The sequence below is a fragment of the Triturus cristatus genome, chromosome 3_1 (genome assembly GCF_964204655.1).
Source record: "Triturus cristatus chromosome 3_1, aTriCri1.1, whole genome shotgun sequence".
Taxonomy (NCBI): Eukaryota; Metazoa; Chordata; class Amphibia; order Caudata; family Salamandridae; genus Triturus; species Triturus cristatus.
Window position 1 is genome coordinate 619,987,571 of NC_140583.1, and position 13,294 is coordinate 620,000,864.

The 13,294-nt window shown below is 46.0% G+C and overlaps 1 protein-coding gene across 2 annotated transcripts in view; it reads left to right on the forward strand.

Annotated features, from left to right (window-relative positions):
- The window catches only part of CLPX (caseinolytic mitochondrial matrix peptidase chaperone subunit X), a 550,543-nt gene that overhangs the window by 160,989 nt on the left and 376,260 nt on the right, over positions 1 to 13,294 (forward strand). For both annotated transcript variants that reach the window (XM_085644564.1, XM_085644563.1), the window contains exon 4: positions 3,790 to 3,944. In XM_085644564.1, the coding sequence (XP_085500690.1) occupies positions 3,790 to 3,944 (155 nt within the window). The remainder of the gene's footprint in view (positions 1 to 3,789; positions 3,945 to 13,294) is intronic.

Below are 13,294 nucleotides of genomic sequence, written 5' to 3' on the forward strand. Positions count from 1 at the left end.
ACATTCCCATAAACATATTCCTGGTGCCTGGTGTGCTTTCTGCACTCCCCCCTCCCCCCGGGGAAGGTGCAGAAAGACTGTGCCCATTTGTTTTGGAGGGAGTGGGTGCATTGGAATGCTCATTCTGGGCAGCCCCCATCTGTACCCTATGAAATGATTGTCCCTTGGGGAACAGATCGGTGGCTACTGCTCCAATATTTCCCTGGGGAGGGGTAGAAAGACTGTTGCTGTTTGTGTCTAGGGGTGGGGGCATTGGCATGCCCATTTTGGGCAGCCCCCACCCCTACTCATTACAAATATAATAAACCCTGGTGCCTAATGGGCTTTCTGCCCCCACGACCCCAGAGGGACAGATCGGGGTTATTTTTCAGCTCATCTGTCTCCCGGCGGGCAGAAGGACTGAATATGGCCATAATTTAAACAGGGAACAAAGGCCCTTGCCCAAGGGACTGCTCCCTACTCCCTGGTGTCTAGTGGGTGGATCCCTGCCAGGGGATCGCCCTCCTTCGGGGGATCTCCAAGCAGGGTTCCACTAGCTCCACGAGCACCAAAGCAGTGAAAGTGAAATAAGTTTCACTTCCAAAGTAATTACGTCAGCGCACAATGCGCGCAAACGTCATTACATTGGGGAAAAAAAAGCCTTGGGTTGAAGCTCCTCCCCCAACTGCTGAGGCTGAAAAACAAAAACGGAAATCCTCTGCTGTAAACAGCAGAGGGATTTCCTGGTTGTGTACAGAGGACTGTTCCGTCCTCCGCATGGAAGGGGTTAAACGTAGGACACGTAGATATTTGTTAGCATATCCTTACAGTGACTAGCACCTAAAAGCTATTTTCACAGTTGCAGGCCTAGCTGTAGAGTACAGATTAAAATACTAATACTGCATGTCTGGAATGGGACCAGCACGATAAATAATTAAACAATGATTTTAAGTTATTAAAAATCTAAATCAATGGTGAAGTCAGATTTTTAAATAAATGCTAAAGAAAAGTAAATTTCAGAAAGTTACCTTTACCTCACCGAACGTTTATGAAGGCTTATTGGCATTAGCTCTCTAGCTTTTCCCTGCCAGTAATTAGCCGGGAATAGGTGAGTATATGTGTGAAATGCCCCCAGGAATAACCAATAGGCTGACCTGAATGGCAGAGATGACTCCTCTGAATATGCAGGGCGGGGCTGTTCGCATCCTTTTTGAGACTATAGTGTGGAATCCCCTGAAGTGTCAAATTGTGCCTGACCGGTCTTCTGGGTTAATATATTTTCACTTGGGGTACTCTTGAAAGGGATAGAACAGGATGCCCAGACAAGTCTTGTGCATCCACTGTATGGCTGCTACCAGTCTTCTGTCTCTGGGTTTATTGTGGGTACAGGGTCTGCCGCCATGTGGATTTGGAAGAAATTTAGGATTACCATAGTACACTTCCCACACACACTCCAGCCCTCCTGTCAAGAAACAACGAGTTTCAGGTGTTTAGTAGTGGATACCTGTAAAAAACTGAGGTTTTAGCTTCTGTATTTACCTTAAGAAATTTCACTAAATGACAATTATCTTGGCCAATTATCGGAGTTTGTTATAAATCATTTTTCGCATGAGGAAGTTTATTTTAAATATATTCTTTCTATTAGTGATAGCCAGTAAAGATATGTGTGATGTGATTCACTTTTCTGAACCGTGGCAAGCCTGGCTTCAGAATGTAAAACAGCCTTGACTGGAGCAAGTGAGGATTGATGGATACTTACTAAAGTAGCATTTGCAAATTTCAGCCTGAAACTATTAAATGTTTCTTGTGTTTTTCGATGGTCCAGCAAGATCGATATTATATTGTGTTTCTTGAAGTAGGCATAGCAATTAGCAGACCTTTTCACATGGTTGATGTTTCCTTTAGTCAAGAGACGCAATTTTATTTGATTTTTCTCTTAAATTAACAGCATAGATTGTATTTGAATAGGTTTCGCTTGGGCACTGTACATTTTTTGATGGCATTTCCAACTCAGAGTGGATGGTTGGAAAACATTCCTCCACCCCCTTGTAATAATACCCCGAAGCATTCTTCATTGCACATTTTACTTTTCTGTGCACTTTATAAAACCCCAAGAACACCTTAGTTGCTCCCCCTCTTGAGATTACATAGCACTTGCTCATATCATAAATGCTTTAGATTTGTACATTCCCTTGAATCCTCTGAAATCTGTTATGCCATTGTTAACTTTATAAGAAGGGCCCTTTCTATTAAGAAGCGTTATGGTTAAGTGCCGTTCCTTGAACACTGAGGAAATCATTGTCTTACCAATTTAATTTTTGAATCATGTACGACCTTTCTGTGATAACATCTTGTACTGATGCACATTGCACTTTTATTGAACTGTTTCTGTCCTTTTTATAAAATCTTAAACTCAATCAATTACTGCCCCTTCTGAGACTGAATAATTTGTTGTTAACGTGAAAACAGTATCAGGTTTTCATACTCTTCTAGTCCCTTGAAATTTGTTAAGCTATTGTGAGCATTAAAACAAGCATTTGCAATGCAATAGGTCTCGCATTTACGTGAGACCTATTGCATTGCAAACGGGAGGCCGGGCGAGAAGGCACGGGCTGCGGGAGGGAGAGGCACGAGAAGAAAATAGTGCTCACAGTATAAATAAAACATACTGTGCAACACTCGAAGTAAAGGGGCCAGTAGCCAGGGATGGATAAAAATGACGACATGCCTGTCATAAGGAGAGACTAACAAGCCTAAAACCAATCGGAAGGCAGCATTTAGGAACTAAGCCAATGGAAAAGTTGGGCGGAGAGTGGGCGGAGCTTCCCACTCCATACTGAATACTGTATGCCTCGCAAAGCGAGCAGCGCATGCATGCTGCTGCTATTGGCTCGACCTAAATAGAGGCACACTCCACTAGGATAAGATATGCTTAACTGTTGTTTATGGGATGACAATGAAATTGTTGAATCACTATTGTATTTTCTTATGTATGATGCATGAAACTTTGTGTTTTGCTGTGCGCATTGATGATTTTATAACGTGAATAAAGTTTTATGGTGACTTACATGGTTTTTGGAAGTGAATGCGATAGTTGGGTGTAGTGTAAAATCCCGACTTTTACTGCACCAAAAGGTGATCGAAATAGTTTCCTCCCAGTTTGTCCAACAACAGTAGATTGCATGTGTTTATGTCGGCGTGATGATGAGGAATTTTATTCTTTGTTGGGTGAGCATTAGGAATTTGCCTGACATACAGGTTTGGACTTATTTAAGAACACCTTTAAGTTTACATTCTGTGTCATAAAAAAGAGCGTGAATTAAAGGACCATCTGCCAGTTTGCAAAATTTCTGGGACCGTTGAGAGGAAAAATAGCAGTCGCTCCGATGATGTGGTTTCTGATATATTGTACATTGTAACATTGTACATTTTTATTAAGAGAGAAAAGAAAATGTTGACTTTTGGATACTAGGGTTTATTTTAAATAAATGATCCCTGTTAAAACGTTATTACATTCTTCCCTTAGATGGAACTCTGAAGTGTTAAAGAAGTTAGTAAAAAGGACGATGATGGTGATTTGGCGTTAAGTTAAATAATTTTCCAGTCTTCTCACCTATGACTCTCTAGTTTCAGATTAATATTTTTACCTGTTTAGCTCTATAGCATCTCCTCTGTTTTCTCAGAACTGTTCTCACATATTTCATATTTTTTAAGAAATTAACTTTTTGGGGCTTTCCTAACTTGAATTCAACTAAGTAAGACAGCATTGCCTAAACATCATTATTATAATCCAAATTACTTTTGTTGCAGCCTCCACCCGCTTCGTGAAGTGTGAAAAATGTCATCATTTTTTTGTTGTGCTGTCGGAATCTGACTCTAAAAAGAGCATCCATAAAGAGCCTGAAACAGCAGCAGAAGCTGTGAAACTGGCATTCCAGCAGAAGCCGCCGCCACCCCCAAAAAAGGTGAGCATGCGATAAGAATGAGTGTGATTCCAGTATAACCACTTTGGTAATTGTATCATAAATTTCTCTTGCAGTACATTTTGCAGATGGTGTTATAGACACTGAAATAGTTGTGAATTGAACCGAACATGCATGATGTGACATGAATTTCAGTGTTAGTTTTTGCTTTTCGAAATTTCAGTGGGGCCACACATACTGTTTGGCGGAGAGTGAGATCTCGTCAGGAAAGTGACACTATTTGTAAGTAAAGGCAAGCTGGGAGAAAATTGCAAATTTGACTCACCTACATGAAAAAAATGTTTTGACCAAGCATATCTCACACGAAGAGACCGACTAATGACAAACTAGCACTGTTTTATTCCTTCTTAAGATATGTTCTTTATAGTTGCATTTGGCCTGTTAACGTTGGCACTACAAGTTACACACACTATTATGATAACTGATCATGGTTTCAACACTCTCGTTGACTCTCTGAGCAGTGTTGAGAATGGCCTTTGTTGCTGTAAAAATGTTTAAAGTAACTATAATGGAGATGAATGTTGACTTTCTCAGCCAGGAAGCCAAACATTTGTGCCCCTTGAGGTCGGCCAAGTTCTGGTGTCCTGCCAAGTCTTGCCTACTTGTTCATTCTGGACGTATTGATAATGTGTCGGTTACCATTGATGATATGTTGGTGACTTGGTGTGTCACTGATTTAATGGAACATGGATTTGTGGTGCTGGTAGCGTTTATAAATTACATATTTGTTTTAATGTGTACTGTTTAGATCTTATAATTAATTGCCGTTTCTCCCTGGTTCATTATTGTATTTTCACTTAGCACTGCAAATGTTTGGTTTTGCATGGGTAGTTTTGTTGTCTTATTACTACTTCGGTAAGTGCATAGTTTCAGTGGTAAATTTCTGCTGCTGGCACTGTACTTGCATCAGCTATGTGGAAAGCGTAGCCAGTGAATTCATGTTGATTTATATTTCAATCTATGACATCTCACTTTGCTTTTTGGTAAGGATACAAGGCCAGAATTTGTTTCTTAGAACATACCTCTTTCTGAAGCAGTTGAAGCTAGGTTTTCTGATGTGGTACTAAGCAATGTAGAGTGATAAGCAAAGCCCACTAGTTCTGCTTACAAGTGTGAGGAGACCTCATTCAGCACAACCTGAACATCTATGTCTAAGTTGTCATTTTCCTCCCTGCTCCCCTGGTCCCCACGTACTCCCAGTTCTGAACTGAAAGGTAAAAGTCTGTTTGATGTAAACCGCATTGAAGTTTCACAAGTATTTAAATAAAACCAAATGTTTGAGGCATGTGTGCTGTAGATACACGTCAGCCATCTAGTGTTGGGCTCGGATGATTACAAGTTGTTTTTGTTCCAAGAAGCTTTCTTCGAGTCTGAGGCTATGTGACTCCTCCTCTTGGTAATATTGTGCATGGTCAGAGACACCATCTTCAGGATCGTTTTTTTTCTGTCCACGGGTTCGAATGTAGTATCTCACGCTCCGAGACTCCCTCTGACTCACTTTAGTCCCTTAATATCTTTCGATCGGTACACTATCGAGCCCCATACGCCCTTTCCGTAGAGGGACTTCGGTTTGCTTACTCGGCCTGCGGGCTGCGCCTGGACGGGCAAAACTTCTCACTTTACAAAACATTCTGAGAATGACGGGCTAATGGAACGCACTCCGTTCCTGTCCAAAGTGTCACTCCAGATTTCCTCACACCGACCATCATCACGTTTGTAACTTATGCCTCTCACTGAAGCTTCGAGAAGACACCTGTTAGGCCTGCTAATGCTTTCTGCCCAGAAAGACTCTTCGGGACTGACATGCGAGACGACGGGAAATGCAGCGCAATCAAGTGGGTGATGTCCCGGACATCTTCTGTCGACAAGATGAGGAGGAAGAAGCTTCAGCTGCGCAGGAGGAATCACTTTCCATCCATGATTCAGAGTCTGACAAGACAATTCTTCAGCCAGCGCAGCAGCAACGTACAGTGAGTACTTCTACCCTTGACCCTAAACCCAAACCATCGGTTTCCACAGAAAAACCTGCTCACGAGACATCACTGCAGACAAGTCGTGGCGCACAGTGAAAACATGACTCAGAAATCACACAATCAATCAATCAATCAAGAAATTTGTATAGCGCGCTACTCACCCGGAGGGTCTCAAGGCGCTTGGGGGGGGGGGGGGGGGGGGTCCGCTACTGCTCGAACAGCCAGGTCTTGAGTTGCTTCCTGAAGGAGAGGTGGTCTTGGGTACGACGGAGGTGGATGGGGAGGGAGTTCCAAGTCTTGGCTGCCAGGTAGGAGAAGGATCTACCTCCCACGGTGGCTCTTCGAATGCGTGGAACCGCGGCGAGGGCGTGACTGGTCAATCGCAGTTGGCGGGTGGGAGTGTAGAAGGTCAGGCGGTTGTTGAGGTACCTGGGGCCCAGGTCGTGGAGGGCCTTGTGTGCGTGGGTGAGGAGACGGAACGTGATTCTCTTGCTGACGGGGAGCCAGTGCAGGTCTCTCAGGTGTCCGGAGATGTAGCTGTGTCGGGGGATGTCCAGGATGAGTCGTGCGGAGGCGTTCTGGATGCGTTTGAGTCTTTTCTGTAGTTTGGCTGTGGTTCTGGTGTAGAGGGTGTTACCGTAGTCCAGTCGGCTGGTGATGTGTGCTTGGGTGACCGTCTTCCTGTTTTCGGTGGGGGTCCATCGGAAGATCTTTCGGAGCATGCGTAGGATGTTGAAACACGATGATGCGACGCGTTGACTTGTCTGGTCATCGAGAGGGAGGAGTCCAGGATGAAGCCCAGGTTGCGTGCATGGTCCGTTGGTTTGGGTGCGTTGCCTAGGGCCGGGGGCCACCAGGAGTCGTCCCAGGCAGAGGGTGGATGATCCAAGGATGAGGGCTTCCGTCTTGTCTGAGTTCAGTTTCAGGCGGCTGTTCTTCATCCACTCGGCCACTTCTTTCATCCCTTTGTGTAGGTTGGTTCTGGCGGTGGCAGGGTTGTTGGTGAGGGAGAGGATCAGCTGGGTGTCGTCGGCATAGGAGATGATGTTGAGGTTGTGTTGGCGTGCGATGGCTGCGAGGGGGCTCATGTAGACGTTGAAGAGGGAGGGGCTGAGTGATGATCCTTGTGGTACGCCGCAGATGACTTCGGTGGCCTCGGATCTGAACGGGGGAGGCGGACTCTCTGGGTTCTTCCGGCGAGGAACGAGATGATCCACTCCAGTGCCTTCTCTTGGATACCGACGTTGCTGAGGCGTTGTACTAGGGTGCGGTGGCAGACAGGATCGAACGCTGCGGAGAGGTCCAGGAGGATGAGGGCCGCTGTTTCCCCGTTGTCGAGCAGGGTTCGGATGTCGTCAGTGGCTGCAATGAGGGCGGTCTCGGTGCTGTGGTTGGCTTGGAATCCGGACTGTGAGTGGTCGAGGGCTCCGTTCGTCTCGAGGAAGGCGGCAAGCAGCTGTCTGTTGACTGTCTTCTCGATGACTTTGGCAGGAAACGGGAGAGCGAGATGGGGCGGTAGTTCTTGAGGTCGGTGGGGTCTGCTGAAGGTTTCTTCAAGAGGGCGCGGAGTTCGGCATGCTTCCAGCTTTCCGGGAAGGTGGCGGTGTTGAAGGAGCAGTTGATGATGTCCCGGAGATGGGGTGCGATGACGGAGTCGGCCTTGTTGAAGACGTGGTGGGGGCATGGGTCGGTTGGCGATCCGGCTCCGCTCCAAAAGTTCGACCTACAGCAGGGGCCTCCACCTCATTTCCAACCGAGCGGCAACACCTCAGTATCAGGTGTTTGCACTGCAAAAAAGACCATGTTTTATAACCGAATATTCCCTCGTCGAAAACAAAGCTTCCACCACCAAAATGCTTTGTTTTCGGTTTAAAATCACCTCCAGTGCCAATTCTCGAGCAATTAATCAAAAGCTTGATTTGAAACAAAAAAGATTCCATATTCAGCCTGGAACTAAGAAAAAATGAGACCACGCACTTCTACAAAGCAGTTGTTTTGAAGAGGCATTGAAACTTCCTGTTCAACCTGTGAAGAAGAGAAAGGATACTGCAACTAGTCCATTTCGCATTCCTATGCCCACTTCACCAATACCACAAACACCATCTCCACCACCTACTTCACTAGCTCACTCACCAGATTTGTAACATATCCCCTCTATCTATCGTAGAGGAAGACCAGGACTTCCCAGATACACAACCTGGGGATCCTTGGTATGATTACCATATTGAGCTTCAAGCAGACCCTGATTTATATCCCACTCACTCATCACCACCTGAAGATGCCTATGCTTATCAGGACCTTATAGCACGTGCAGCTGCATTCCATCAAGTACCTCTATATAAAGACTCACTAGAGGAGTATTTTCTGTTTGAGACTCCGTCTAATGCACAGAAAGGGGCACAATACTTACCATTACTCCAAGGTATGACTCATCATTCTGACCACATTTTTGAAGATCCAGTCAAAACAAGGATAATTATTCCACACATTGACAAAAAGCACAAGGCAGCACTATCAGACCCCATTTGTATTAAAGGTCAACTAACCCCAGCCTCTTTAGTGGTGTCAAATGCATGGAAAAGAGAACTCCCAAACAGCTGGAGATGCGCCACCTCCAGAAAAATAGTTCAAGCTCATAGAAGCCTGTGGTAAGAGGTGCGGCCCAAACAGCTAATCATTGGCGTAAAGCCAATGGCCGTGCTTTGTTAACGAGGTATGAAAGGGCCAACTGGGACGAAATGGAGGGGCTCCTCCAAAACCTCCCAGAGGAGCATAGAAAAAAGGGTCAAGCAATAGTGAATGAAGACAAACTTATTATAAACAATTCTATTACATTTGCACTTGATGCAGCCAATACCGCGGTTAGGGGTATTAACACCAGTATCCTTGTATGCAGACACGAATGGTTAAGTGTATCAGGGTTTACGTCCTAAAGTACAGCAAGCCATACTAAATCCCCCTGTTCGATAAAGAACATGTTTTTTGGACCTCAAGTGGACACATCCCTTAAAAAAATTAAAAAGGACACTGAAGTCGCAAAATCAACAAGAACTCTACAAATAAACACCTATCATGCTCCCTTTCATAGCCCCACTTATAAACAAGTTGCCAAAACAGCTACCACAGTTAGCTCTGAGTCCCAATACAAACATCAGGGACAAGCGTCTACACCAAGAACATTCCACAGAGGTTCTTAAAGAGGAAACCATTTTAAAGGAAGAGGCAAAGGAAACCATACCTGTTCCACAAATGCCAATAACAAGCAAGACTTCCTTACCATTCCCCCCAAACACACAGCACCCGTTGGGGTTCATCTGCAACAGTTTTTCAACAATTGGAAATCAATCACAACAGACCAGTGGGTCTTGTACATTATCCGACATGGTTATTGTCTGGAGCTCATAACAATTCCTCCAAGTATCCCACCTCGCAAACACAAATTATCTTCACATCAAATCCTCCTGCAAAAAGAGATGACAGCTCTATTACAAAAGGAAGCAATAGAACCAGTCCCACAGCAATTTCAGGGAACAGGAGTATATTCACTATACTTCCTTATCCCCAAAAAAGAAGGATCCTACAGCCCATTCTCTATCTCAGACCATTAAATCATTATATGGTATCACACACTTCCATATGGTCACTCTCCAAGATATCATTCCATTATTACAAAAAGGGGACTTCATGGCAGCTTTAGATCTAAAGGATGCCTATTTTCATATACCTATTCATCCCGCACACAGGAAATGCCTCAGATTTCTCTTTCAAGGGAAACATCATCAGTTCAAATTTCTTCACTTTGAGATTGCCCCTGCTCCCAGAGTATTCACAAAATGTCCAGCAGTGGTAGCAAGCAGCACATTTGCATAGACAAAATATTCATATCTTCTCTTCCAGGGGATCCTCATCAATAGTCATAAGCACTGAATATTCCCGCCCATGTGCGGGGACCCCGGAAATAATAAAATTATATATGTAAAAAACATACATATATACAGCTCTGTATATGTATAAACATATATCATTTTTTCCAAGCAAATGCAGCTCCCATAAAAGGCTAGGCAATGTAAATATACACATCCAATAACACACATATATCTATATATATATATAAAGGTATAACAATACACCCAAATCTCTTTTTTTTTTTTTTTTTTTAATGAGGTAAACACTCATGAGAAAGCAAAAAAATAAAGAGAACAAACTGTGGAAAAACACAGATGTATAACACATTGCCAGCCTGCAGGCTGCATTGCAATACAATACCATAGAGACTAAAAAGCCCTGTACAGGTAAAAACTGGCACCGTGCCTTTAAGGCAGCCCTGACTTCCATATCCCATCATGCCTCAGGGGTGACAGTTAGGTCAGTTGTTCTTTCCGGCTCCTTCAGTCAGGACCCTGGAATTCAGCTCTCTTCTTTTTTGACTCTTTAGTCAAGAATTATAACAACTTTAAGATTTTTTTGGACTTTTTCTTACAATTTCTGTGAGGAAGTCAGTATCCTGTGTTTTTCTGACTGATTTTTCAACCATTTTGTCAGAAAAATGCCTTCTTTATTTGTTCCATGCCCATCTTGTGGAAAAAAGAAGGCTGCGTCAGACACACATGAGGTGTGTATCATCTGTCTGCCGGACTCTCACTCTCCAGCAACATGTCGTCATTGTGAAGACCTTTCCAAAAGGACTTTAAAGGAGAGGGAGAGGATTAGGCTGTATGGCCTAGCAGAACGGTCGACGTCGAAGCAGTTGGTCCCTGTTTGCTCTCCATCGACGTCGGGCTCGGCGTCGAAGACTCCAGCGGCGGGATCGTCGCTGAGAGGTGAGGAGTCAAGGGGAAGTCATGCTGCAAAGAGAAAATCGACGTCGACTTTATATTCAGCGTCGAAGAGGATGCGTTCGACGTCGACGGCGTCTAAAAGCTCGGCGTCGAGGACTCGGCGCCATAGTTCAACGTCGAAGAAGCATCTGTCGACGTCGAGAGAAGATCGATCGACGTCTGCACAGAGATATCGTTCGTCGTCGAAAGAAAGACATCGTTCGACGTCGAGGTCGGCGAGACATCATTCGACGTCGCGAGAAGAACGTAGACGATCTCCACAGTCGACGTCGAGACCAAGATCGCCGTCAAGATCAAGATCGCCGTCGAGGAAACATCGTTCGATGGCGAGGAGGCTTTCGACGTCGTCGGAGCTTTCGACGTCGAGACAGAAGTCTCCGTCAGGAGTGACGTCGAGGCAGACGCCTCCGTCAGGGCCGACGTCGAGGCAGGAGCCTCCGTCGGAGTCGACGTCGAGGCAGGAGCCTCCGTCGGAGTCGACGTCGAGGCAGAGGCCTCCGTCGGAGTCGACGTCGAGGCAGAGGCCTCCGTCGGAGTCGACGTCGAGGCAGGTGCCTCCGTCCTCACAGGTCTCCAAAGCTTTGGTGAGGTACATGAAGCCTCCGTCGAAGGTAATCTCGACGTCGAGACAGGAAGCTCGGAGCCTCGAAGATTCGAGTCAAAGATCTCCGGTGATAGGCTTATCACCGTCGAGGCAGCCCTCTGTTGAGGGTACGCAGGAGGTTTCACATATTCGCCTCACAATTCGACCAGTCTCAAGGCGAAAATCTCCTCATAGACTGATATATACAGCTCCGGAGTCACCGCGTATCATTTCTATCTCGCCTTCAGGATCAGAGGGCTCAGGTTCAAGGTCAGCATCACTAGAGCCTGTACATCAATCTCCAGTTCCTGCAAGAGAAAGTTCGCAGGAGGAGGACAATGCTGTGCCTCAAAGTCCCGTAAGGGAGATGCCTCAGGACCCTGCTATGACAGACACAATAAAGGCATCGCTAACAAGAATAAGGGGCGTGGTATTTCCAGCGACACCGATCAGACCAAGATCTCGAGAAAGAGAATCCCGAAGTCACTCTCGAGCACCAAGAAGGCGATCCAGGTCTGCCTCCCTCAGAAGAGAGTCGACCAGATCAGAGAGAAGGCGCCGTAGGACCCCTTCTACCTCCCCTTCTTCCAGATCATCCAAAAGGGATTATTCACCGACACTCTCGGAGACGCCACCCTCTCGGGTATCTCCGGTAGATGACATTTCTACATTTCAAGAAGTGTTGTGTAGAGGAGCTACAAAATTAAGTATCCCTATGCCGGTTCAGGAGACCACCACATCCATAATTTTTGAAACTCTTCATGAGCGCACAGTGACACGCCCGTTGTTGCCATTAGTCCCCGGTTTGCTACAACCGGTTATGGATATCTTTCTCACGCCAGCAACCACCAAAACGGCGCCGGCGAGAATTCTAAAAAAGTACCGTCCAGCTCCGGAGGATCCGCTATTCCTTAAAACAGATCCTCCACCGGACTCTGTCATCACCGCCGCTGCCAGAAAGACGCATGCAGTAGCTGGCTCTTCAACGGTGCCACCAGATAAGGACAGTAAAACGCAAGACTCCTGGGGGAGGAAAGTTTGCGGCTCAGCATCCTCAAGCTTGAAGGTGGCAAGTGCCTCGGCGCTTCTGGGGCGCTATGATAGGTCACTATGGGACTCTCTTCAGAGGTTCGTTGAAAAAGTTCCATCAGAGGACAGACGGGACTTTGAAGAGATTTTGCATGAGGGGAGTCTGGTTTCTAACCAGATCATAAGTGCAGCGGCGGATGGGGCAACACTGGCAGCGCATGAATATGCACATGGAGTCACAGCCAGAAGATCATCCTGGCTTAGATTGACGGCCCTGAAACCGGAAGCGCAGGCAAGAATTTTAAATCTGCCTTTCTCCGGTAGTTCTCTTTTTGGGTCCCATGCAGACGAGGAAATGGCCCGTATGAAAGCAGAGCTGGAGACCATGAAAGCAGTCGGGCTTGAAAAGAGGAAAGAGTTTCGACGCCGCAAGGGAAATGACAGGCGCAATTACCAACAGAGGGTTCAAACCCCTCATTGGCAAAAGAACCAGGACCAGCAAGGTCAAAAGAAACAGCAATACCAGTCCCGCAAGCCATCCAGGGGACGAGGTAACAACAGGCAGTCTAATGCTGGAAACAAAGCACCGGGGAAGCAATGAGAAACCGCTTCCTCCGATGCTGTCCACCGCTCCGGTGGGAGGAAGTGTTGCGCATCATCTTCCAGAGTGGCAGACCATAACAAAGGACAAGTGGGTACTCAATATACTGCGTCATGGGTACTCGCTTCGTTTCAGAAGTCACCCCCCATCGATTCCTCCTGTCAAGTCATCCCAGCATCTAAAGCAGCTCAGAGAAGAGGTAGCGACGCTACTACTCAAATCTGCAATAGAGAAAGTGCCCATAAACCAGAGAGGAAAGGGAGTTTACTCCAGATATTTTCTCATCCAAAAGAGGAGTGTGGAGGCGG